Source organism: Vicugna pacos, chromosome 17, assembly GCF_048564905.1.
Source record: "Vicugna pacos chromosome 17, VicPac4, whole genome shotgun sequence".
NCBI lineage: Eukaryota > Metazoa > Chordata > Mammalia > Artiodactyla > Camelidae > Vicugna > Vicugna pacos.
The window spans coordinates 6,356,025-6,380,887 of NC_133003.1; the positions used below are offsets into that span (position 1 = coordinate 6,356,025).

At 45.9% G+C, this 24,863-nt stretch overlaps 2 protein-coding genes across 2 annotated transcripts; one reads left to right on the forward strand and one right to left on the reverse strand.

The window, feature by feature from the left end:
* Positions 1-427: 427 nt before the first annotated feature.
* Positions 428-9,304, reverse strand: LOC140686655 (serine/threonine-protein kinase Nek10-like). The gene is made up of 5 exons (XM_072940858.1): positions 9,161-9,304; positions 7,867-7,975; positions 4,979-5,031; positions 4,841-4,896; positions 428-730 (listed from the first exon to the last, which is right to left on the reverse strand). The coding sequence occupies exons 1-5, from the start codon at positions 9,302-9,304 to the stop codon at positions 682-684; spliced, it is 411 nt and encodes a 136-aa protein (XP_072796959.1). The 3' UTR covers positions 428-681.
* Positions 9,305-14,448: 5,144 nt separating this feature from the next.
* LOC140686656 (uncharacterized) lies at positions 14,449-16,369 on the forward strand. Its single transcript, XM_072940859.1, has 2 exons — positions 14,449-14,558; positions 15,352-16,369. The coding sequence occupies exons 1-2, from the start codon at positions 14,512-14,514 to the stop codon at positions 16,367-16,369; spliced, it is 1,065 nt and encodes a 354-aa protein (XP_072796960.1). The 5' UTR covers positions 14,449-14,511.
* The last annotated feature ends 8,494 nt before the right edge of the window (positions 16,370-24,863 follow it).

Consider the following 24,863-nt stretch of genomic DNA (forward strand, 5'->3'; position numbering starts at 1 on the left):
TGTATGTTCGTATACACATACTATAGGTCAGTATCTTCTATCGGTCCAAATTAAATGCGACAATTATACTCAGAGACTGTGCAAGGTTGCAAATACTGTCTACGCTCTCTTAGAGTTCAAGACCACTAGCACCCGAGTGGTTAAGAGAAAACCAATCGTTTCATTAAAGCAAACAAAAAGCCACAAAGTCATATAGTCTGAATTTTTTTTAAGAGCAGAAAAATGGAGGGCTCAGTGAATCACCCAATATATTAACTGTTCTGGGTCCTATAATTTTATCTAAAACTATTTCTTATACGTTGAAGGCTAGATGCCTTTACATAAATAGTTCCAGCAATTCTAAAAATACAAAATATTCCTTTGAAAAATAGGAAAAGTTTTGTTTTGTTTTGTTTTGTTTTGAACTTGGAGAACAGTTCAGCGAGGAGTGGGTTTCCTTCTCACAGATGAATTTTGCAGCATCTTCCCCCAGGAGCACTCTGACAGCTCCGTCATTCTGCATCTAACGCACCACCGGGATGGGCCTCTAGGAAGGGGCCGTGCCGGCACCGAGGCAGGCTGGTCTTCTGTCTTCCACACTCCTCTAGCAGTTCCCCATCCCTAGGCATCTTGCAGCAGTGCCTCACGTCCAGAACTTGAACCTGACTGGGAAAACTACAGCCATTTCAAAAGGCAGCATTTTCATCTGTTGTTTGGGTGATTCTTGTTGCCCCAGGGATAGGAGTGATACCTGGAAGAGTCAGAAGTGGAAAGAATTAGCTACAGCCTTAAATGTTTTAGTTCACACATTCAATTTCAAAAGCAGCAGCTCAGGTATATAAGTAAACAAATCACATGGAATCACACTGTGATTCTAAACAGGACAGAATGGGGAGATTGACAGAAAGCTGCCTTTTGCTGAAGTTCACTGCTAATACTGTCTTTCTCAAACTATAAACTCAGTGGGAGATAACAACCTTTAAGAGTGGAAAAATCACCTCTCCAAAGTAGCCTGTATCTTAAATGCCTATTTCAAATGTTCAACAATTAATTGCAGGAAAAATCAATGCAAGTTGACTCAATGCACTTTTCAAAAAATCTCAACACATATTTCATTGTCACAAAATAAAATGTTAATGCATAGCCCTAAGTATACAAGGATGATATGCTGGTCATCTCTTCACTTAAAAAACACAATGCTTTTACTCTCACAAACAACGCTGATCAAATTCAGGCATGCCAGGCAGCAATCTTCTGGAAAGGAAGTGAACTGTTATGTGTTTAACAGATGTAATTAATGAGACAAGCCTGCAAATAATCAGGAGAAGAGCCCTTCTGGGGCTGGCCCAGCTTGTTTGAACCCTGTTTCATTTCCTTACACAGCTGTCTTCAGTTCAACTCCATACTACCCCCTATTCCAAAAGCCCTCATTGTGGCTAGGGTCCCTCACTGCTGTTTCTGTTTCTGCTACCATTTTCTTTAACTAATGCAGCATTTTGTGCCTAAGACAGTCTCCCTCCTGACTGCCCAAGCCATCTTACCATTATTTAAACAGTTCTCGGTAACTTCCCTAAGACAGCTAATAGCTAGATAATGGCCTTTTCCTGATATTCAGTTTGAGAATCGCATCTCTCTATCACTAACTACACATAAACTCCACGATCTAAGCTGAAAATGTGCCATATTTTGGCTTAATGCTTTAGCTGTTGTCTGGATGCTTTGTACACATGTGTCTAAGATTGAACGGACAGACTTAAATTGTAAATTGAGTTATACAGGACTTAGCACGTAATTCTCTGTCCATGGTGATGAACCAAGATCATTGACTAATATTTTGCAGTGATGAGAATCATGATTAAGAGGATGATGGGAACAGTAGCAGATCTGGATAAATACTGGTGGAGGAGTTAAAACAATGCTTCCTACTTCTAACCGTATTTCTAGGGCAGGTATTCTCAGTTTGTGTCCCAAGTAAATAATGAAGATTCATTGGGGTGAACAAGGTCAGCAGACTTCTTTCCTACAGTGCACCTCAAAATCCTTAATATATTAATACATGTTAACATTCTCCAAAAATGGAAAAACATACACTCAGAATTTCCCAAATATATTTGGTCACGGAAATTTATTTTTCAGGGAGCATCTATTAACATTTTGAGGATATTGGCTATTTACAAAAACTACCTGGGAAAATACACTCTACTGATTCTAAGTACTAATTCTAAATACCTCTATATGTCCTGTGATGTTTAGCATCCTCTGTCCTTTGACTATGGATAAATCATGACTGTCACAGCTGATCTGATTCATATTTGGAATTATGTGTGTTTTCATCTTGTGAAGTATTAGGTGTCTATGTCGAGCCTGATTTACTCTTGGAAATTAATTGGGGACACCAGTAAACAAGTAATGGCTTTAAGCACTACCATGGGTTATTTTACTAGCAAACCATGAAAACTCTCTCCCAGTGATATGTTCTATCATTGCTATTAGAAACTGAAGAGGGAATGTCATGGCCATGTGGCTATTTAAATGGATTATTCATTTTAACTTGGAGCATTTTAAGAAAATTTCATGTCATAACCATCATATATTGCTTTAACTTGATCATGTAAATCATGTCATCATATTGTATTCACAATTCTGAATATAACTAAATAATTTCACCTTCATTATTAAGCATCATCTTGTCTATTTACCATAATAAGAAAATCTGCAATGTCTTTTAATACAGGAATATGTCTTGGAAAATAGAGTAGTATTTGATTTTTTAAAAACTCAATCATAATAGAATTGAAAGGATAACCATACATTTGAAAGACTGAAATTATTATTTCTAAAAAAGGAAAAATTAGACCTCTTGTAAGAACCTCCCTAAGTTCCTTACACTGATACTTAGTTGATTCTCTGCAAAAATTTGAAGACAGTCATAGCCCATGATCCTGAGTCTCTGAGAAAATGCAGATGCAACAGTGGTAAGTATGATTTTTGCCCCACCACAAGCAAGGGCACTTGAAATAAGAAGTTGCCAAAAGTCAAGAACAGAGACATTCACACCATCCGTGGAAGGCTGGAAGTATTCAGATCGAAAGTAGAAAATGAACGATCAAAATCACTCCAGGATGGTGGGAGCACAGTGATGATGGAAAGGGTGATTTCTTTTAACAATATGACTTCATTTCTCTGAAGTTACAAATCACAGCAGAACTAAACTTACAGAGGTAGAATTTTGGAAATACATTGTCACGCCAAAAGAACAAGCAGTTGAATATGCTTATGTGTGATTCACAAGAATAACTTGTTGAAACAGAAGAGAAAAAAAGTCTGGGGACTGAATTAATGTCTAAAAAAGAATCTAATTTCCATATAATGACCATAACAGGTTGTTCTTAAGACTTCTTTCTCTTTCCGTGGCTAATAATTATCTTTGGGAAATACATTGAGAATAATTTAAATAGTGGTCACCTGACAGCTTCATCAGCTGGACAGAAAGGCTGTATCTCCAGGCAGAAAAGGCAACTTTGAGAGAGCATACTCTACAGGACTCCTAAAGCAACTTTAGTTGTACACGATGTGTAAGTGGTGGCTCACCGTCGATCTGATTATTCAGTTACCAGTGGGCTGCTCAACAAAGCCCAGAGACAATTCATTTATCGTAGACACTGGCAGCACCCATATCCCCTCATACAAACCCCTTCAAACTATGCTGGCCTTACTTCCAACCACCAGTATCTGCATTCCTTTTCCTGAGGATTTCTCTGGCCCCTTGGATCTGCTTTGCGTACTCTTAGAGGAGGCCAGAAATGCCAAGGAACTAATGTCCCAAGAGTAAAAAGGCCTCCAGCAAGGATTGATGGGAATCACAAATCAGTATCCCAGCTACCTGAGCCCTGGAGCGCTCAGAGTCCCAATGGTGTCAAGTTCCAGCCACCACAATGGTAACTTGCTTCATTGATTTCAATACCCTACCAGAGTTTTCTGGGATTGCCTCTCAAAGAAACTAATGTAAGCACATTTTGGCAGGAAGAACTCTCTGCAGGAAGTCCCTTTGTCTGGTCACTGACTTTAAATCAGGCACCACCATGCTCTGCTCAAATCCAGGTCTAGCGCACCTTTCAAATATTTTGATCACACAATACCTTGCTTAACATGTTGTTTCCTTCCAAGATCAAAGAAGAAGAAATGGAGACTAAGTAATTAACAAATGACCAGATCACTTTCCTAGCTTCCCCTTCAGTCATCCCGTGAACAAACTATGTGAAAAAGATGGCATCTAAGGAAAAATCACAAGAGGTCGACAAGCCTGCACATGAAGGAATGGGGAGAGAAATGACTCTGACCCCCATCTCAATGACTTACCTGAAGTCACTTCCTTTTTCCCTTTAAAACATTCATGATCCAGCAGACCCTTTGGATTTGTTTTTTGTAGACACTAAGTCCACCAACCTCCCCAGACTGCCAGCATTCGAACAAAAGGCAACTGTCCTTTCTACCAAAATTTGTCCCTCTCGAGTATTGATTTTTGAGTGGCGAGCTGTTGGACCTTAGTTTGGTAACAGATTTTGACGCCCAACATGGGGCTGCACTCTCTCGGCATTGAGAGTCCTCTGGGCTTCCTGGGCTGCTGCTGCCGGCTGTGGCAACACACAGGGTTGATTGTGAAGAGCCAGCCGCCTGTGGCAAGCTTGCCAGAAGTGGGTTCTCAGGAAAGTCCAAGCAGTTGCTGGAACTATTCATCCTGGGGATTCTGTCCATGTGTCCCCTGCCCAGCATGGGCTGCCAGATTTCACTTAACTTTGGTGGGGTGAATTCTAAGTTCTAAACTGAACTTTAATATTTGAAAGCAAACCCTGGATCTCACCTGTTAGAAATCAAATTGTAATACCCACTTTCCTCTAGGACTTCTTCAATCACAGTCTAAAATGGAAAAAGAAATCAGGTTAGATCTGAATTAAAAGCAACAAAATAGAATCATTCAGAGGTGGTGCAGAAACCTCACCTGCATCTGTGCATACGTGATGCCCTCCTCCAGATCAAAGCTGGGGGGTAGACCTGAAATAGACAAATTATTTCATCTGGTACTTGGTTCATGTTTTCTTTAGTTGGATTTTATTGGCAATTATAAGTGGGCAGTGAAAATGGTCAATTTCTTAAAGATGAAGATGAGTACTAAGAAACACATTCCAAATTATCTTGGCTTTGAATACTCAGATGCTTCATTTCTCTTCCTTTAATAGCTTTCCACTTTTGAAGTGGCCATCAAAAAATAATACTCAAGATTTAAAGGCATCAGATAAACTTGTCAATTAAGTTGTGTGTGCGTGTGCGTGCATGTGGGTGGGTGTGTGTGTGTCTTATGAACAGGAAAGGAGGGACTCTAAACACAAACTACCTGGAAGGTAAAGAAAATGTTAAGAAACTCTCCCTCATCCACAAGACAAAAAGAGTGGAAATGTACTAGCAAGGATAAATTCTTAGTGGTGGAAGTAATAGCCAGTGAACCACAAAAAAGATCTGACCCCTTCCGTTGGCTGCCAGGAGGGGAATAAAATACATTTAAAGCTAGAAGACAATATTTCTTTTGCTGTTTAGTCTGAGTGACAGCACTTAACCTACTCTGGTGCCACCCAAAGCAGTGTTGACCATCTTCCACTCAAATCAATCAACACGTAGAGGCCAGGAGTTCCCCTGACACTCAGGAGAAAGAAGAGAACGGGTTGAAGGCTGAGGGAAGGTGTGAGGATGTGAATTCGGACTTAAAGCCCAAAGTGCTGCATGGTTTTGCTGTCTTCCCTTTTGCCCAGCCTGCTGTGAGAAGGGAAACACCCAGTCTCCTCTGGGATGGTGTGTCCAGCTTCTGGAAAAGCCTTTCAAGTTCCTCTCTGGCCACTGAGAGATTTCAATCAGAGCTCTTCCCTCAACGGAGCTGCTGCTTTGAAAAGTCTGGCCTGTGACTGATTGAACTGCCCTGGGAGATACTTTTAAAACCAAGAGGCTTTTTCCATTCTGAGTCTGTTTCTGTTTTGTAAATAAGTTCAGCTGTCTTGTTTTCTTTTAGATTCCACATACAAGTGATGTTATGTGATATTTGTCTTTCTCTCTCTGACTTACTTCACTTATTATGAAAATCAAAATGTCAATCCATGATGCTACAAGTGGCAATATTTTAAAATCTTTTTTATGACCGAGTAGTATTCCATTGTGTATATATGCCACATTATATTAAGTGAAGTCACTCAGAGAAAGACGAATGTTCTATATCACTTATATGTGGAATCTAAAAAATTATACAAATATTTACAAAAGAGAAGTAGACTCACAGACACAGAAAACAAACTTATGGTTACCAAAGGGGAAAGGCTGGGAGGAGAGATAAATTAGGATTATGGGATTAACAGATACACACTTCTGTATATAAAATAAACAACAAGGATTAACTGTACAACACCACGAACTATAGTCAATAGCTTGTAAACCTATAATGGAAAGGGAAAAAAATCAGAAAAGAAATATATATATATATATATCTGAATCAATTTCCTGTGTACCTGAAACGAACACAATATTGAAAATCAATGATACTTCACTTAAAAAATAAAGAAAGCAAATGACTTTAGACAACAGTTTATCTGGATCTTATACATTTCTCAGGGGCTATTTTAAATGAAATTCTGCCTACCCAAGTTAGATTTATCCCAGGAATCCAAGTCTTAGGGAAAGTCTGATAATTATTACATGAAATGATTTGCCTAAAGTAGGCAACAACAAAAGCACCCCAGCAATGAGCGATGTTCTAGGCTAAGGAAATGGCAGGTTTTCATTTAACCCGAAAAGGTTCACATCTGTTTCTGCCCCACTGAGGGACCTAACTGTAGTTTACAGGGATTCAAAAATTATGCAGGAATTCTACATCCTCAGAGTAGCCTGAAGATCTCTTCTGAGAGTCACACATCACAAGGAGAGTTACATTACACTCAGCCTGTAGGCATACTGGCTAAGCATTTGTTATGTATTTACACTGACCGTTGCAAAAATCCTAAAATGCAAGTAACATTTTTATCCCCATGTTGCAGGCAAGGAAACTGGGGTTCAGTGAGGTCAAAAAGTTTGCTCAAGGTCAGCTACTCAGTGACTGAGTGTGCACCTTTAATCCCTAAGTTACAATGCCTCCCTATGTGAAGTTTTTCCAAAAAAGAAAAAACAAATTAAATATGTTTGATTTGATACTTCAGGTAAGTTTCAAATTTTCTGTTTTATTCAAACTCTTCCCTTTCTGCTTTTTATCTCCCTGGATGCTTTTGGGCATTTGATTTCCCATCATCAGATAAGAAGAAATAAAATGAAATACAATTTAACCACATGGATTCTCTTCGCTTCTTTTATTAATTAATAATCAAGGAAGCTGTCCCAAGTGGGTAAAGAAAATCTCAGGGAATTGCCAGATTCCTACTGCACGTCCCTCTCAACTACCATCACAGATAATAAATATAAGATCTATTTTCATTTTAAATTGAAGATAATCTTTTGAGGATACCTGTTGATCCAAAAAATCTGTTTCTGTTTTTCTTTTTTTTTTATTGAGTTACAGTCAGTTTACAATGTTGTGTCGGTTTCTGGTGTACAGCACATTTCTTCAGTCATCATTGAATATACATATATTCATTTTCACATTGTTTTTCACCATAAGCTACTACAAGATCTTAAATATATTTCCCTGTGTTACATACAATGGAATACTACTCAGCCATAAAAAGACAACGTAATGCCATTTGCAGCAACATGGATGTCCCTAGAGAATGTCATCCTAAGTGAAGTAAGCCAGAAAGAGATAGAAAAATACCAGTCTGTTTCTCATGAAAGTCAGATTCCTGTCTTGAAGACCATTACCTGTTGAGTTATTTGGGGACAGGATGTTTTCACTTGACGAATGATGCAATAAATGGTAATCTGCTGTGAAAAAGCTGGGCTCAATTGGTTTTGGAGATCCCTGAGATAACTGAAACAGAAAAAGGAAAACTGTGTCTTATTTCACATTCAGAGTCAAGTGACAGGAGACCTCCGTGCGTGTCTCTGCAAGAGGGACCGGGGCTCTTCGGCTGTCAATCCACCCAACACAGAGAAAGACCCATCTTTGTCCTTTCAAAAGGACTTATACAAGGGGAGGGTGTAGCTCAAGTGGTAGAGCACATGCTTAGCATGTATGAGGTCCTGGGTTCAAGCCCCAGAACCTCCAATCCCCGGTACCTTCTCTAAGAATAATAAGTAAATAAACTGAACTACCCCCCCAAACAAACGCCCCCATAAAAAAAAGGGGAGGTAGGCAAATTACAGTGAAAGCAGCAGACAGTTCCCTGGTCAGGTGAAACACACACACACACACTCTATACTTTACAATTTATGAGAACAAAATTTAAATGGATAGAAAAATAAAGGCGTAGGGTCTGGAATACCAAAATGTTTTTTTTACCTGGTGTGGGTGGAATAAACTCCAATTATTCAACAGAACATTATGTGTAGCCCTAATCTATACTTTTTCATGTATCTGCTTTGAAAATGCCTTCTTGTTTGGCAAAGGCAAACAAGTTTTTTAATACATCTTTCTCAATCACCATTTATTAATTTTAATCTCCACACATTAATTCTCAACACTGCAAAGGAAAGAGTAATTCACTAAAAGCCAGAATTTATTAAAGTTCCAATCATTTAATTCCCTTCTATAAAGCTGAACTTTTTGAATGAAATTTTCAACTTCCTTTCAACTTTCATTTTAACCAGAACTTGGGTTGGCCAAATTTTGTGCCTGTGTAATACAATATGCTTTAAAAATGTCGATTCATATTAATAAACCAGAAAACAAAAGGACAACGAAGATTATGCCACAGTAGTTACCTTGGATTCATATCCTCTGTTCATTAAATAAGGAATTTTGAAATGAGGTACCGAGATAGAAACTTGCACAGAGAAGGATGCTAAAGCTATGAAGACCAATGTGGTTTTTATAAATTATTTTTTAAAATAAATTTACTGTGGTATAATTTCTGTAGAGTAGACTACACATATTTCAGATGTACAATTTGATGAATTTTGACAGGCCGATAAACCAAGAAAACCATCACCACCTAACATTTCCATCACTCCGTGAGAGGGGCAAACTTCCAACTCCCAATTTATCCCTTCTCACCCCCTTTACCAACATGGTTTTCAGAAGCTCTGCAGAGGGTACACTGAAGCTGAACCTCAAAGGCTGGATATGGGTGGACACAAGGAAGCCAAGTGGATATTCCAGGTGAGGGGACTTCGAGGGCAGAGGCTGGGCGCTGCACATTACGGGCAGAGTGATACAGGGCTAGGACATTAACTCAATGTTCTGGAGGCATGGGGATTTAGGCTGAAGAGAGGAAAGCAAGTGATGTTCATTCATTCAGGGAGTATATTTTAAACCAACTCTTGTGTTCCATGCACAGCTCCAAGCAACGAAAACAACCAATGGTGGCCAAAAACTTTATTCGTGGAGCTCACTGCATAATTAGGGAAAAATGTGTCTGTGAAATACCCGCCTGGATATATGTAAAATTGCAACTGAGCTGAATGCACTGAAGGCCAGGCCGGTGGTTCAAGGAGGTCACAGATTGACCTAACTGAGACAGAGTAGGCTTTCCTGAAATAATGCTTCTGCTGAGAGACAGAATAATGAGCAAGAGTGAGTAAAGGATGGAGTGGGCAGAACATCACAGACAGAGGAAAGAGCATGTACAGGCTGGGGAGGAAGCAGCATGGTAGGTGGGCCCTGTGGCCAGGGAGGAGACAGCAAAGGGTGAGAGTGGTACAAGGTGAGGGTAGGGAGAAGGGTTCAAGCGTGGACCAAACAGGACAAGAACATCGTGGTGAGAATTTTGGCATTTTATACTCAGACCCATGAACAGTGTGTGTGTGTGTGTCTCTGTGTGTGCATGTGTGTGTGTGTGTGTGAGAGAGAGAGAGAGAGAGAGAGACATGACCACATTCTGTTTTAAAAGGATCACTCTGGATGCAATATATACGTAACAGTCTGAATGGGGCTGGGGCCGTGGGGTGAATGCAGACAGATCATGAGGAGGCACCTGCAGAGAGCAGAGGCCGAGGCAGCTGAAACCAGAGTCAGATGGGGAGGCAGGAAACTGGAAGCAAGTGATTAAGAACACTGCCAACGTCTGGCAAAACCGACTGGAAAAGAAATAAAGATGGCCAGCAAGCGCATGAAAAGATGCACAGCATCAACAACTGTAAGAGAAATGCAAATCAAAACTATGATGAGGTATCACCTCACACCAGTCAGAATGGCCATCATTCAAACGTCCACAAATGACAAATGCTGGAGAGGCTGTGGAGAAAAGGGAACCTCCTACACTGGTTGTGGGAATGCATCTTGGTGCAACCACTGTGGAAAATAGTATGGAGAATCCTCAAAAGACTAGGAATAGACTTACCGTATGACCCAGGAACCCCACTCCTGGGCATATATCCAGAAGGAAACCTACTTCAGGATGACACCTGCACTCCAATGTTCATAGCACCATTATTTACAAAAGCCAAGACATGGTCACAGCCTAAATGTCCATCAACAGATGACTGGATGAAGAACTGGTATATTTATACAATGGAATACTACTCAGACTTAAAAACCGACAACATCATGCCATTTCCAGCAACATGGATGCTCCTGGAGAATGTCATTCTAAGTGAAGTAACCCAGAAAGAGAAGTAAAAATACCATATGAGATCGCTCATATGTGGAATCTATACAAACAAACAAACAAACAAAGCATAAATACAAAATAGAAATACACTCACAGACATAGAATATAAACTTGTGGTTCCCAAGGGGGTGGGGGGTGGGAAAACATAGACTGGGATTTCAGAATTGTAGAATAGATAAACAAGATTATATACTGTATAGCACAGGGAAATATATAAAAGTTCTTATCTTAGCTCACAGAGAAAACAAATGTGACAATGAATGTATGCATGTTCACGTATAAATGAAAAATTATGCTCTACACACAAGTTTGACATTTTGATATTTGAAAATGATTATGAATCAATAGAAAAAGGCTAAAAAAACAAAAACAGGATAAGGGAAATCACACAATCTGAACATGACATACAGAAGCAAGTGAAAACTAATGGAATTCATGTATTTCAAACCTGAGATAATAAGAAGTATGCCATTCTATGAATCAAAGGGGCCCCAGATGGAAAAGAAAGAGAAAAGGGTTTGGAAAAGGGAACTGAAGGAATCTGACTAAAATTTCCCAAACTGAAGAAAGAATCAGCTCTCCCAATACAGGAAACACAGTGGGATCCAAAAAAGATAAACACAGAGAAACCTACAACAAGACATGTTGTCATGAAAAGGACCTCATTTCATGATAAAGAAATGATTGTAATTACAACAAAATTAAAACAAGTCAATCACAAGAGAACCTCCATCAGGCTTTCAGCAGATTTCTCAACACAAACCTTGCAGGCCAAAAAGGGAGTTCACAGAGAGAGACAAATCCATGAATGAGAAGAACGTGCAATCTAGCATAATCTATGCCACAAGACAATAAGTTAGAATAACCGGAGAGATCTAAAGTTTCACAGACACGCAAACAAAGAAAGAATCTTGCAATAAGAAACTTACCACGCAAGAAAGATTGAGAATTTTAGACCCTGATGAGAAAAGAAGCAGGATAATCTACAAATGAGAAAACCATCATTGGAAAGGCAATAAAGGCAAGAATTTGTGAAAGAATAAACATGAAGTTGTAAAACACAGCATCAAAATCATTAAGGATGAGAGAGGGAAGCCAGGATATAGAGATTTGTTTCCATTCTTTTCAGGATGTGTTTGAGATTATATAATTATCTGTTTAAAGACAACAGAGAGAGAAATGGGTTAATGTATTTGAGAATCAGGGTGACCACAGACCAAAAGCACACAATGGACTCACAAAAACCAAAGAGAAACCAAGGTAATAAAAAAGGAAATACTCAAAAGGCAGTAAAGGTGTATTTAAGACACAACGACCCAGTATCACTGCTAGAAATATTCTTCACACATGTTAAAACAACAGATTATTACAAAAAAGATGCATGTATAAATGTTCAAAATGTGAATTCATACTAACGGAAAATGTACTAACCCAAATGTCTATTATTATAAGAAGGGGTAAATAGTTTCTGATACACTCTTACATGCCATACATAAAGAATGAATGCATGGCATATTAAGCAATATGACTAGTATGAAGGTCATATTCATATAAAGATGTTGTACGCAAAAATAGGACTGAGAGAAAATGGACAGCCACTAACCTGTGAACTGGGATGGATTTCATGTCTATGAAATTGAGATTTGCATATTCTTGACTTCCAATTCAATGGATTCATAGAATTTGTGATCATCAATGCCTGTCTTCTTTCACTTAGAATGGTTTTCAAGTCCGGATATTCATTAACAAAAGGTTACACAAACTGGAAGGAAATATTCAAAAAGTTTTTCTTACACATTATATATTCTATTCGTTCTTATCTAGCAAACATGGTAAAACATTATCACTATGCATTCCTAAAATTTTGAACATTCAAATTTGAATACATTTCTGAAATCAATTTTCTTACAAGGGTAAAATAGGCTACAATTCCAAAATTATTGCCAATACTAATTAAGGAAATCAGGGAGCAATCTAAAGGGCTACAGCAACCGAAAGAGGATCTCAAGCTCCAATCTCAAGTCTGAGTATTTGGATGACGATAAATACTGGCTTCACCTTGCAAAAGCTTCTCGTCTGAAAGACAGCTGTCTCTGCCCTTTCCTCTCTGCAGGTGGAAGTTCAGGTAACATTAGATAACTTACCAAGCAGAGTATGTGACACGCAGTGTTCACAAATGGTTTGCTTCCTTCATTCAACACAAGAGGCACACTCCCATGAAGGTTTTGTGGAAGGGAGCCTCCAAATCCACATGTCTCCATCAGCACAAAAGACGACAGGTGCTTGGTTCTACTTAAAGCAACAAATCAATAAAACACCGTCACCCCGATTCCACGGACGCTTCTGAGGGATCTCAAGCCAGCCCTGGGAGCCTGTACTTGCTTCTCCAAAAACTCCATCTGGGCTGCATACACATTGAGCGCTAAAGCCTTAGAAGGAAAAGCCCACAGTCATTGTGCAAAGAAATCTACATGCCTATCTGCTACTAGGAAAGCTGAGTCGTGCTCAAAGCGGGGCGGTGGCGGGGGGAGCGTCAACTGAGGTCGAAAACCAAATGACTCTTGAAGAAATCAAGACAGCGTTGCTGACTTACCTTTCCTGAACGGCGAACAGTACCATAGCAGAATCCATTTAGGAACTTCAGGTTTGAAACTGTCCACACCAACACTGCTGCCAAGTCATGCTTTCAAGGAAGCTTACTCAGGAGAGTACCACTGGCACCTCAGAAGATGCTGAAGCTAAGCCGTCAGCGGGATACGCAAGCGAGGGGTCGAAACGAGACAATGATCCTGGGTTTCTGCACAAACGCCTCTGACAACCAATTTCCTGACGATGGCCGCAACCGTCTTGAACATCTGAAGGAATTGGCGGCTTCACTCGGGGTGGTCAAGGGAAGGCTGCGAGGGGTGCACCGTGGGGCGGGGGCTCAAGTTCCCGTCCTGGGGGTCACAAAGGGCCCCACGGGGGCGCGGCCCCCAAGCCCTGTGCCCCTCCCCGACTCCCCGCGCTGAAGGAGGGCCGATCTGGAAGCAGCGGGAGCAAAGCCCCAGCAAGAGCGGCCAGGCCGTGCCCCAGACCACGGACGCGCAGAAAACTGGGCGGTTTGGCGGGGGTCGGGGTCGGCGCTGGAATCAGGGTCGAGGATCCTAGGCCAAGGCCGCGGCTGCTAACGCCTAGGTCGGGTGGGAAGCTGCGAGGGGGTGCACGGCTGGCACACGGGGTGCGGACAATCACGACATCATGCCTCAGGATCCTTCCCCGATGTACCAGAGGTTGCTGTAGGGCGGCCCCACGTCGCACGCCTGCCCGCGGACCATGTCGGAGACCGTGTCCCCCTCCGCCGCCATCACCGTCGCCTTCGCCGCCGCCGCCGCCGCCACCGCAACCGCCGCTGCCGCCTCCATGGAAACCGACGCGGACGCCACCGGCGCCGCCAACGCTCTGGGCTGGCCCGTCCGTGGCCGCCGCTTGGCTCAAGCTGCGCCTCCTAAAGGGACCGCGGCGCTGCCTGTGCAGCCGCCGCCGCTGGCAGGCTGAGGACGGACAGCGGCGCTCAGAAGAGCCCCGGGCCGCTGGGAACGACTGCCGCCTCCCTGCCTGCCTGCCTGATAAAGGGGCGGGCCGGCGGCCGGGCCAAGGGCGTGGCCGAGGAGGGCACGGGGGCGGGGCCGGGCTGCGTGCACTGGGAGTGGCTCCTTTGGCCAGGGGCGGGGTTGCGCGCTCAGGGCCAAGACACATGTGTGAACTGGTATCCGCCCTGATTTGCATTCTCGCCTAAGAGTTCTTCCTAACAGATATGAGCCTTTTTGACAAGAACAGCTCGCCCAGTAGCGACAGCATTGGGTGAGATGTCTGTGTTCCCCAGGACTGGGTAGGAGCTGGGATCCAGGCTGAGGGGTGTGGGTGTTCCAGTCTCCGTCCTTCGGAGGTGGCCGAGAGCCCACGGTGTCAGAGCAGGAGAACCGACACGTTCATATAGTAAAGAGGAGCCATCAATGATGGACAGGAGCACAGCAGGGAAAAAGACCACTGCTGTGTCCCAGAACTCCCATTCCCCCTCCCCCAATCTGCCTAGCCTTCATCATAGCATGTGCTGGCCCAACTCTAGAGCCTTTCCTTCTCACCCCAACTAACATGCTCTAATCTCTCTTGGACAATGCTTCACTGTTCGCCCTGCTTCCCCCTTGGACATTTTACATTTCCCAGACTCGGAGTTCAGATTCCCAGACACTTATGAAGATTTTGGATGTGTGAGTGGTTCATTGAGGGGTCGGGGGTGAGGAATGTGGGATTTTAAGTTTAACTATACAAAATCACCTGACTTGAAGGCATCCATTTCCTGAAGGGGACGAGGCAGAATAGGTGCCAGACAGCCTGGGAGGGGTCCCGACAGTCTAGCCAGAAGGCGAGGGATCTCTCATGGAAGCCAGGCTTCCAGTGTTGCCCTCACGTTGCCCCTCAATTTGCAAGGACCTGGGAACCGGCAAAGGTCAGATCAGACAGGGACAAGGCCTAGCCAAAGGCAGTGTTTTTGCCCGGAGCCTGTCAGACCTGTGGTGCTGGCATGGGGGTTGCAAGGCAAAGTGGAAGATCTTGCTTCTGATGTACCTGCCTCCCTTTCTCTCATCTTGCCTAGATATGGTTTCAAAACCGGAGAGCTCGGCACCCAGAGCAGAGCAGAGGGGCGCCTGTCAAGGCCCGGGCAGAAGACCCCGATGCCAGACCAGCCCCGACTGTCTAATCGGACCAAAGGCCCCCGCCCAACATCCACAACGGTGCTCATCAATTGCCTCCAACTGATCCACTGGGCAGCTTCCAGTTCCTTGCCACAGCAGCCGCTCCTCGGTACCCCAGGTTTTTTTGTGCCTTGTACTCCCCCTGGTGGCTGGGTGGGCCAGCCATTGATGCTCCTGGTGCTCCAGCACACCCAGGCTTGGCAGAGAGTTGAGAACCCTCCACATCTGGGAACAGACCCCAGCGGCAACACAGCAGGGCCGAGTCCAGGAGGGGGTTCCGCACCCGTGCACGCGGCACTCACGCCCTCTGCTCACGGAGGGCCCTGCCCGCACCACAGCCTGCACCCTGGTGCCGTAGCACCCCTTCAGCCTGTCCCCCGCAGCGGTCCTCCACAGACCGGGCAGCATCCGACTCAGCCATGCAGCCCCCACGTGGCAATTCTGCAGCCCAAACAGGCCGAGACACACCTGTGGCAGCAGCAGGCCCCATCGGATCAACTCAGGTCTCCTCTGCTCCACCCGCAGCCCCAGCCCTCAGGCGCCACTGGCTCAGGGAGCCTCTTAGATGAACTCTTGTCAGACGCCAGCCTTCTGGAAAAGGCAAAACCTTACTTGAGCGATGGCACCCGGAAGACTGATTTTGGCCGACCCTGGGAGAACACCTTAGTGATGACGAATTCCAGGCCCTCCTGGACATGCTGCCAGGCTCACCAGGGCCTCAGGAAAGCCTTTGGTCGAGCCCAATTCAGGCCTCTTTCCCTGGGATGCCGAGCCACGGCTGAGAACAAAGGACGAGGAACCAGCCACACTCCTAGGGCTCGGCAGCAAGGGCAAGGCGCCCAGACTGCCGTCGCCACTGCGTGGCCTCCCTCAGCCCTGCCGTGCTCCCCGGGCACTCTCAGGACGCACAGGCACTAGCAGGGGCATCCTCCCTGATGTCGGAAGGGATGCTAGCATGCCAACCAGCAAGAGGATGGCCCAAGTCCTCTTGCCTTAGAGGTCGATTTGCGGGTTCTCTCTGACATTTCCTTGATCCAATAAAGCTGGCTTTGAACTCAACGCAAAGTCTTTGGCTCTGTTTGGGTCCCCTTGTAGTCTGTGCCCCCGCATCCATGACACTCCTCAGAGATTTACCGTGTCCCACTTTGCTTGGGACTGAATGGGAAGGGGGTCGGGGGTACTTGATAAGAACCCAGCTTCTCCTTGCAAAGTAGATTCTCTTGGAATCCCTACAACAATGAACCACCGTCACTGGGATTCTGGGAGCAAGAGAGCTTCCATTAGGGCCAGTACAGTGGAGCACCGCTACAGAACCCTCCGAGAACTTTTTTTGGATCCCAGATAATAGCCAGATTATTATCAGCACGGCTCCAATTCACCAAGGTGCTGGGGATATCAGGCAGGCAATCAATCTCTCTCTCTCCCTCACCCCAACCATCCCTACCTCCCTCTCTCACTTGTCTCCTTCTGTCTCTCTCTCTCTCTCCCTTTCTTATGGTCTCTTTGCTACAAACACTTACAGTGCACACACACCCACACAAACACACAAGTATCATTTGAACCAAGTGCTGGTAGAATTAGACTCATCCCCAATTGTTGCTGAAGAAGCTCGCAGTCTCCATCTCAGTGCACATGGCTGAGTCTCATGAATAATGGAGGCAAAAGAGTACACTAAAGATGGCCCATCATGTGTTTTGTGTTTCCGTATTTCAAGGGTCTAGGGCCTAGGCTCAGCTAAAATGTCAGATGGGATTTTATGTTCCAGCCAAATAGTCGTTCCTAGCACAGCTGTGCCACCATTCTCTAGGAAACTTTCGAATTCCCCTTCTCCTTTTCTTCCATCTCCTCCTCCTCCTTGTCCTCTGCTCCCCCTCCCCTCCCGATTCCCACTCCCCACCCCCAACCTTCCTCTCACCATCACCATCCTCCTCCCCCCTCCCTTCCCTCTGCCCCTCCCCAGGTGTTCGATTTTTGAAAACACACCCTCACTTACGACCTCTATCCTACTGGGTCCATCTTGGCTGAGGCGGGGCTACTGTTGCACTCCCCAACTTTATTGGAGTTGTCTGTCTCTTCTCCCAAGTGCTGGTGCCGGGCCCTCCTTTTCAGCTCAGGATTCTTGCCTGACTTTCCCGGACTCGCGCCATCCAGAGAAGGAATGATCCTCTACATATAGCCTGCTTCCATGTCTTTTCACCATCAAACGATTTGGCCTTGCTTCCCTTTTGGCGGCTTTGGCTGGGAAGTTCGCTAGGGAATGCATTCCGTCGTTTTGCTTGGGCCGCATTCCCGACGGTGGAGCACCAGATGCCATGCCATTGGGCAGGCGTCCTTGGGGCTGCTGGATAACTTCTGACCTGGGTTGACCTGGGAGATGGCCCCAGGCGAGTGAGGGATGCTGCCCGCTCCCCTCCCCCTCCCGCTCTACCCCCACCGCCCCCCTTCTTCTCCCCTCCCCCACCCACTGTTGGAAGGTGCACTGGGCCTGGCTTCCCTGGGAGACAGGCTTGTCAAGAGAACTGCTTGGATGTAGCCGGGTGTAGCTGCCACGTTTTGGCCTGGATGGACTTTAGGGGACCGGCCCCTCATCAGGCCTCCCTGGAAAGGCTTTGAAGTTGCTGGCAGACAGGAGGGGCAACTAGCCATGTTCGATTCGCCCAGGACAAGCCTCGCACGTCGAAGCCACCTCATGTGGCCCACCTAGTGTGGTAGTGGGGTCTGCCCCTGTCTACTGGCACTCCCTGGCCCGTGAAGAAGGGGGCGGGCTTCACATGACAGCTGGAAAAGTTTCCCAAGTTTGTGACCAAATAGCATGACCCGTGTGTCGAATCCTGTGTCCGTCGGCGCATTCAGCCTTCCTATTGGAATGAGCGGGACCTCAGCCTCCAGTCAAGGAAATGCCTCAGGCCTGGAATGCAATGAGGTCCAGGAGATGCCGAGGGAATTGGGAAGTAGACACCGGGAAGCTAGGCTCTCCACACTGGAAAGAACAGTGGGGCCAAGCCTTGTCACCACGAACCCACGGCCGGGGAACGCCAGGGAGATCAAAACTGTGTGGAATGGAAAAACATGTGAAAACCAGAGAGCCCTGGAGCCCATTCAGCCCAGGGAAAGGAGGATCCCATGCTTCCAAATAAAAGTCCTTGCTGGCCTCTGGATTTGCCTTTTAGTCCAAGACCCCTAACAAGGAAACATGGGAAATGGGAACACTTCAACCTTCTCAAGGTGGAAGGATGGGTTGGGATCCCAAGGCAGCAATTTCCATAAATAGTAGCAGGGCTTGCCCAATCCCATGTTAATGCCCATGCTCCTGGGAACTCAGCATTGAGCCAGCAGCCTCTGTGCCAGATGGGTGTCTCTCCGGCCATGGATGACTCATGTACGTCCAACGGTAAGTAGACATCAGCACCTGGGCTCTCCTGCTGGTTCATCTGAAATGTTTCCTGCCCTCCCAGGGGTGTGGACAAGGGGAGAAATGGTCCCTGAGACTGCAGAGATGACTTTGGCTGGGCTGTGTTTAAGAAAGCCATTGGGCCAAATGATTGAGAGTGGCTTCGGTAGTTTTGTTTTTCCTTTCATTGACCTCTTTGGACCCTTTGAAACTGACATGGGAGTGGTAGCCCTGTGGCCCACCCACAGCTCCTCTCTCAGAAGTCCTGAAGTGCAGCACACAGAAAGCTGCATCCGTTATCCAAGGCTTCCATTGCAAGCAGGGAATTTCTTGTGGACCACGTTTGGACATTTGAGTTGATGTCGTTGGTTCTTTCTCATTGTGATTTAGCAGCTCTCTCTTGGCTTGAGTTCCATGGGAAAGGGTCCGTTTCTCTGCTGTCCCAGGAAATAGTCCACACGCAGAAATCCCAAGAAGCACGGCAGGAGCTTAGGTTCCCTTGCCACCAAACTCAACACTAGGGCTCGGGAGGCACTGATCCCAGAAGCCCTTGAATGGCCTCCCACTCGACTCCAAAGTAGGGAGTGGGGCCTGTGGGCAGGAGTGGCTGGGGGCGCATGTGGGGATGGTGATTTCTGAAGGGAAAACCCCCAAGGCCAGGCTACCGTGTGCTCCATGACTTCTGTCCGAAGAAATCTCACTGGAGTTGGCAAGCAGAAAGGGTGCTTGTGAAGAAAGCGTCACTTGGGGTGCGCAAGCCATGCCTTGCGTTCATCCAGGCAGACACCTTGACACCCTTGTTTGGTATCTGACAGTGGCTAGCGGGGAATTCCTTTCTCAGGAGGGCTGATGTTCTAGTGTTTGAATCCACTTCAGGAAATCCAAGTCGTCCCGAAGCCTGGGACGTGCCCGATACCACGTCGGGCTTTCCATAGAACGTGTGAAACAAGCACATTCCTATTCCTCTGCATCACAAAGAATAAGTGTCCACTAGGACAGGGCTCCATCACTCCAAGCTTTCCACAGAGAAAGAATTGCATGTACGCAGCCAGTCCACATGACACATTGACATCCAAGATGGGGTGCTCCTCCCCTGTGGTGTCCCAGCCCAGGCACTGTCAGAATCAGGGTCGGGGCACGAGGGCCGCAATGTGGTTATCCGTCTCAACCTACCCACATGTGGCCATGCTTGGCTTGATTTTCAGGTAGTTCAAGCAGGTTTGCCGTGGATATGTGAGGAGCCGCAAAGAGGGCACTTCTAGCTGGCCTAAAGTTCGAGGTCCATCCTGCCAGGGGCCATCCAGACATTCCACTGCCGGCCGCCGTCGGCCGCGTCCCCTGGGTGGGAACATCTTCCACCCATTTGGAACGTGAGCCTGTTGTCCTAGGCCTTCCCAGCTGGTTGCTTCCTAGCTCTGTGGGCTGCCACTGAGTGGGGTTAGATCCCAAGATTATGAACCATCTCATCTTTGCTACTTGGCCTAGATAGAAGGCCCAGGGTCTCCCCTTCAGCAGGGCTTTGCGTGTGCTTCCGTTAGATAGAAAGGGATGGTTATCTGTGCACTTGAGTCTACTCCCCCAGGCCTCCCTGACACAAAAGGCTGGCTGGCGTGGCCCCACCCGTCTCCACCCCGCACCACCTTTGGTGCTGCTGTACTGATTTCCTCTCAGATGTTTCCCTCTCTTGTCTGTGACAGTCCCACACCCAATTGCTCAGTGGAGAAAGAGGCTGGTTCTGAAGCTCAGTCAAAAGGATGCTCTGCAAGCCCTCTTTCAACAGAACCCCTACGCTGGGATCAAGGACCGAGAAAGCGTGGCCCAGGACCTGGGCATTCCCTAAAGCAGAATTCAGGTAAATCTCTGTCTCTGGATACCTCCTCTCTCGGGGTCCATGTACAGATGCCCCCCGGCCCAAGCCGTGTGGAGTCCCACTTCCATGTCGGGAAGCTGGCTGCCGAGGCTTAGACTGGCTTTGTCTCTCGTCCGATGGGAGGGAACCGAGGATAAGCCAGCCAGCATCAGGGAAAGTGGTGTCCTCTAACGAGCGTCAGTGCTGAAGGATTCGTACGTAGCTTCCGATCCCAATAGGCAATTGGCTACAGACACTTGGTGGTGGAGGGCACGCAAGGGAGAGGACCCGACTCCTCCCCTTGGTGCTCCTGGTCTGGGTGCTTGAGGCAAGCCTGGACTCCACTCCCGAGAAGGAATGGATTTCCCTTGGGAGAAAAGGGCCTGGGGGAGCTGAGTGGCCCTGGGTCCTATGCCAACGGGTGGGCAGGAATCCAAGCCCATGGAACGAGGTTGCGTGAGGCTGCTTGTGCCAGGGAGTTTGGTCCCTTGTGGCTCACCCCCGAGGCACTACCTCTGCTCAAGGCGTCCTGTCTGGTCAGCTGGGAGAGGAGTCCTGAAATGGGAGAACCGCAGGTGCAGGATCACAGGGCCTGCGACCTTTCAAGGGGCACTAACACGCGCAGGCTTCCCTTACTGAACTGACTGGCAGGTTCAACAAGCTGCCCACCCAGTCCCGTCAGAGATGCTGAAAAATGCAAACACACATGCCCACACCCTCACCGACATCCATACCTACACCGATGGACACACCTTCACCAAACCCAACCCAACCCCCGCCACCCGGCCCTCCCCAAATCCTCACCCGACCTCACCCGACCTCACTCTGCAGCACTCTACCCTTCTCCACTCCAATCCACTCCACTTCATCCATGCCATCTCTGCATTTGTTTTTTGGGTAATGAGGAAGGCAGCATGTGTCTTCACTGTTGAAGACAGTGACACAGTTTTCAAAGATGGAGATCAGGTACCTAAGTGTGTCCAGACCTGGAAGTGGCAGGACCTTGCACTAATAAGAGCTCCCTGGCAAGGTCTTAATTCCAGGCAGCATGGAGTTTTCATAAGGTCGCCTGCGTTCAGTGAATTTTGGACAAGAGCTCTCACTTCTGCATGGTGTGTTAGGAAAGGGTGCTGTCGATGGGGCTAGAAGGGAGAACACAGGAACATTCCTCAGACAATGAGCATGGCCAAAAAGGAGACACAAATACCCAAAGGGAGTAAGTGAGGGAACCAAGAGAGAGAAATGGACACAGGGACAGAGACATGGACTAGAGAATGGAAAAGAGAAACAGGCATAAACAGGTAGATGGACAGAATTGGAGACTGAGACAAACAGGCCAACCGGGACCATGGCAGGTTTGACAGGATTGGAAAATGTGAAGAGAGACACAGATCTAAACAGAGGGAGAAAGAAATGGAGAGAGAGAGAGAGATGATCAGAGAGAGTGGGTCAGGGGGGAAGTGAGGGAATGTGAGAGGAGGAGAGAGAGAGAGAGAATATTTGCAAGCTCATTCAGACTGACTTTGGGAAGGGAAACATTGTCTCCTGCCTCACGGGTTTTAGTCTTTGGATTCCAGAGGGAGGATGGCAGGGGAAATGCTGATTTTCTTCTGTGCGGATTGTGTTTTCTGGAATCCTGTGCAGTTCTTCCGAGGTGAAAGCCATAATCTGTGGCAAGTTCAGTCCCTTTGGGGGCTAAATCCTTCCCCTGGGGGCACGTGGAGTCTACAGTTTGTCCATTCTTGGCTTGTCTGTTTGTTCTGTTGTGAATCACTGTGATAGCTCTTGAAATCTTTACCCAAGCATTTGAGTGACAAGGGTTTTTCTCCTTCTCCTTAGGTTTGGTTCCAAAACCAACGAAGAAGGTGCCTAAGGCAGAGCCGACCACCATCGGAGAACATCTTACCAGACAGGCAATCGCATCAAATGCACGAGCCTCAGGCTCTGACTCAAGGTGAGTCCCTGGCTTTCCAAAGGCATTTTCCCAGAAGTGTTCCTGGAGACAGATTCATCTCTGAACGTGGGTGACAAGGACTCAGCAGAGAAGCCTTAGGAGAGGAAACATGCCTTCCTGGCCCTTGCACTGCTGGTGCTCAGACCATGAGCATCGTGGCCCTGTGTGGAGGGTGGGGTCTTGCATGGCCAGGAAGGCTTTAATTCCTCTGGTCCTGAAACTGTCCGAAGTGCAGAATTCCCTTCTCTTATCAACTCACAAAGGCTTTCCTCGGGCTCCTTTGGTCCTTTAGCAAGCTTTGTTCCAGCATTGTCCCATCAGGGCTTCAGAGCACTCCAGGAAACATGCTGGGAAACCAGCCAAAGAGCAAACTAGAGAAACAAGCAAACAGTCAAGCAATAAATAAATTTTAAAAAATGAATAATTAAAATGAAAAATGGAAACCGTGAGTGTGAGTGTGTGTCTGTTTGGATGTGTCTGTGTGGGTGGGGGAATGCATTGTGCCTGTGTATACTTATACATACACATGATAATACACTATAGACATTGGGATAGATAAATGTATATGAAAATATTTGTGTATAGATTATCAGTCTAATTTTCATCTATTTATCATTTATCTATGGAAATTTTTACCTACTTATCTCTCAATTTATCTCTGTACCTACCATCTATATATCTATCTATCTATCTATCTATCTATCTATCTATCTATCTATCTATCAATCTATCTATCTATGAATCCCTCTATCTCTCTATCTACCTACGTATCTATCTGATATGCCATTTCCTACATAAGGCAGATTTTGTGTGCACTGAATGTGAAGTGGGCTTCATTGTCCTCTGTTCTTTGTTTGCGCTCCTTTAGATCGCCGCCCAAAAGAGGCCGGGAGAAAGCGCACATTCATCTCACCCTTTCAAACAAGGATCCTCGTGCAAGCTTTTGAGAGGGACCGATTTCATGGCATTGCAACCAGGGAAGAATTGGCTCATCAAACGGGACTTCCCGAACCTCGGATCCAGGTAAGGTCTCAGTAGGTGGAAGACGGTCAATCCCAAGGTGGGAGGGCAGTTTTTCTCCTGCGCTGGTGCTGGATATATGTAGGCATTTCTGATGGTTTTGGATGTGTGGGTGGGTCATTGGGGGGTTGGGGAGAGGGATGGGGTGGGTAAGTATCACCATTGGCATTCACTCAGGTGCCTAACCTGAAGGCATCCATTTCCTCAAGGGGACATGGCAGAGGACGTGCAGGACAGCCTGCTAGGGGTCCCGAAAGTCTAGCCAGTCAATGAGTGATCTCTCATGGAAGCCAGGTTTCCAGTGTAGCCCTGACATTGTCCCTCATTTTGCAATGACCTGGGGACCGGCAATTGTCCCATCACCCTGGGTCAAGGCCTAGCCGAAGGCAGTGTTTTTGCCCAGAGCCTGTCAGACCAGGGGTGCTGGCAGGGGGGTTGAATGTTGATGTGGAATATCTTGCTTTAAAAGTACCTGTCTCCTTTTCTATAATCTTGCCTAGATATATTTTCAAGGAATAATTTAAAAAGTATACAAAAGAAAGAGAATTTAAATGCAATCAATAAAAGACAAAAAAAAATAACCACCAAAAAAAAAACAAAACAAAAGAAAACAAGACTGAGTGTTAGGAACAACTTGTTTGCTCTGAGACTGTTTAGACTTTGAGAACAAAATAATGTTTCTGGCTTCACTGTGAGGGAGCGCTCCCTGCTGGAAGCTCAGAAGTGAGTACTTTGTGAAAGTTAACATGCCTGTTGGGACATGTCTCCAGGCACAAAATGCTTCCCTTCCCAGTGCCCAGTCTTCTTTTAAAAGCTGGCTCTAACACTGGGAGAGTGCTGATTCACTGATTGGCAGTTAGCTTTTATTTTGGCTGATTGGGTAGTTTAATAAATATTATTTTGGTCAAAGAATGCATCTATCAGCTTACAGTTGATGGGCCTAAAATTGCTGTTGAAAAAGACATTCATTTGCTAATTTCTGTTAGTTCTTACTAACTTCTAGCATAATAAATGCCATTTGTTAGGTCAAAAGTGTTCAAAATTTTTTGCTCCATTTTTGGTTAATAGGGTTAACTGTACACATTTAAAAATACCTTCAAATAAATAATTTCTCTTTTCTAAACAAGTTTTGACCTCTGAATACTATTCTTTTCTACACCATTTGAGATGGTTCAAGCTTTACACCCTAAAATTGGTA

Bases quoted from the DNA above. Each gene is read 5' to 3' on its own strand.
- LOC140686655 (XM_072940858.1), bottom strand. From the start codon at position 9,304: ATGTGCAGCGCCCAGCCTCTGCCCTCGAAGTCCCCTCACCTGGAATAT. The intron at 7,976-9,160 runs GTGAGAAGGGAT...TTTCTGTTTCAG, and splicing joins AAACCATGTTGGTAAAGGGG to TTATCTCAGGGATCTCCAAA. The intron at 4,897-4,978 runs GTGAGGTTTCTG...TTTCCATTTTAG, and splicing joins TCACGTATGCACAGATGCAG to ACTGTGATTGAAGAAGTCCT.
- LOC140686656 (XM_072940859.1), top strand. From the start codon at position 14,512: ATGAGCCTTTTTGACAAGAACAGCTCGCCCAGTAGCGACAGCATTGG. The intron at 14,559-15,351 runs GTGAGATGTCTG...CATCTTGCCTAG, and splicing joins CCCAGTAGCGACAGCATTGG to ATATGGTTTCAAAACCGGAG.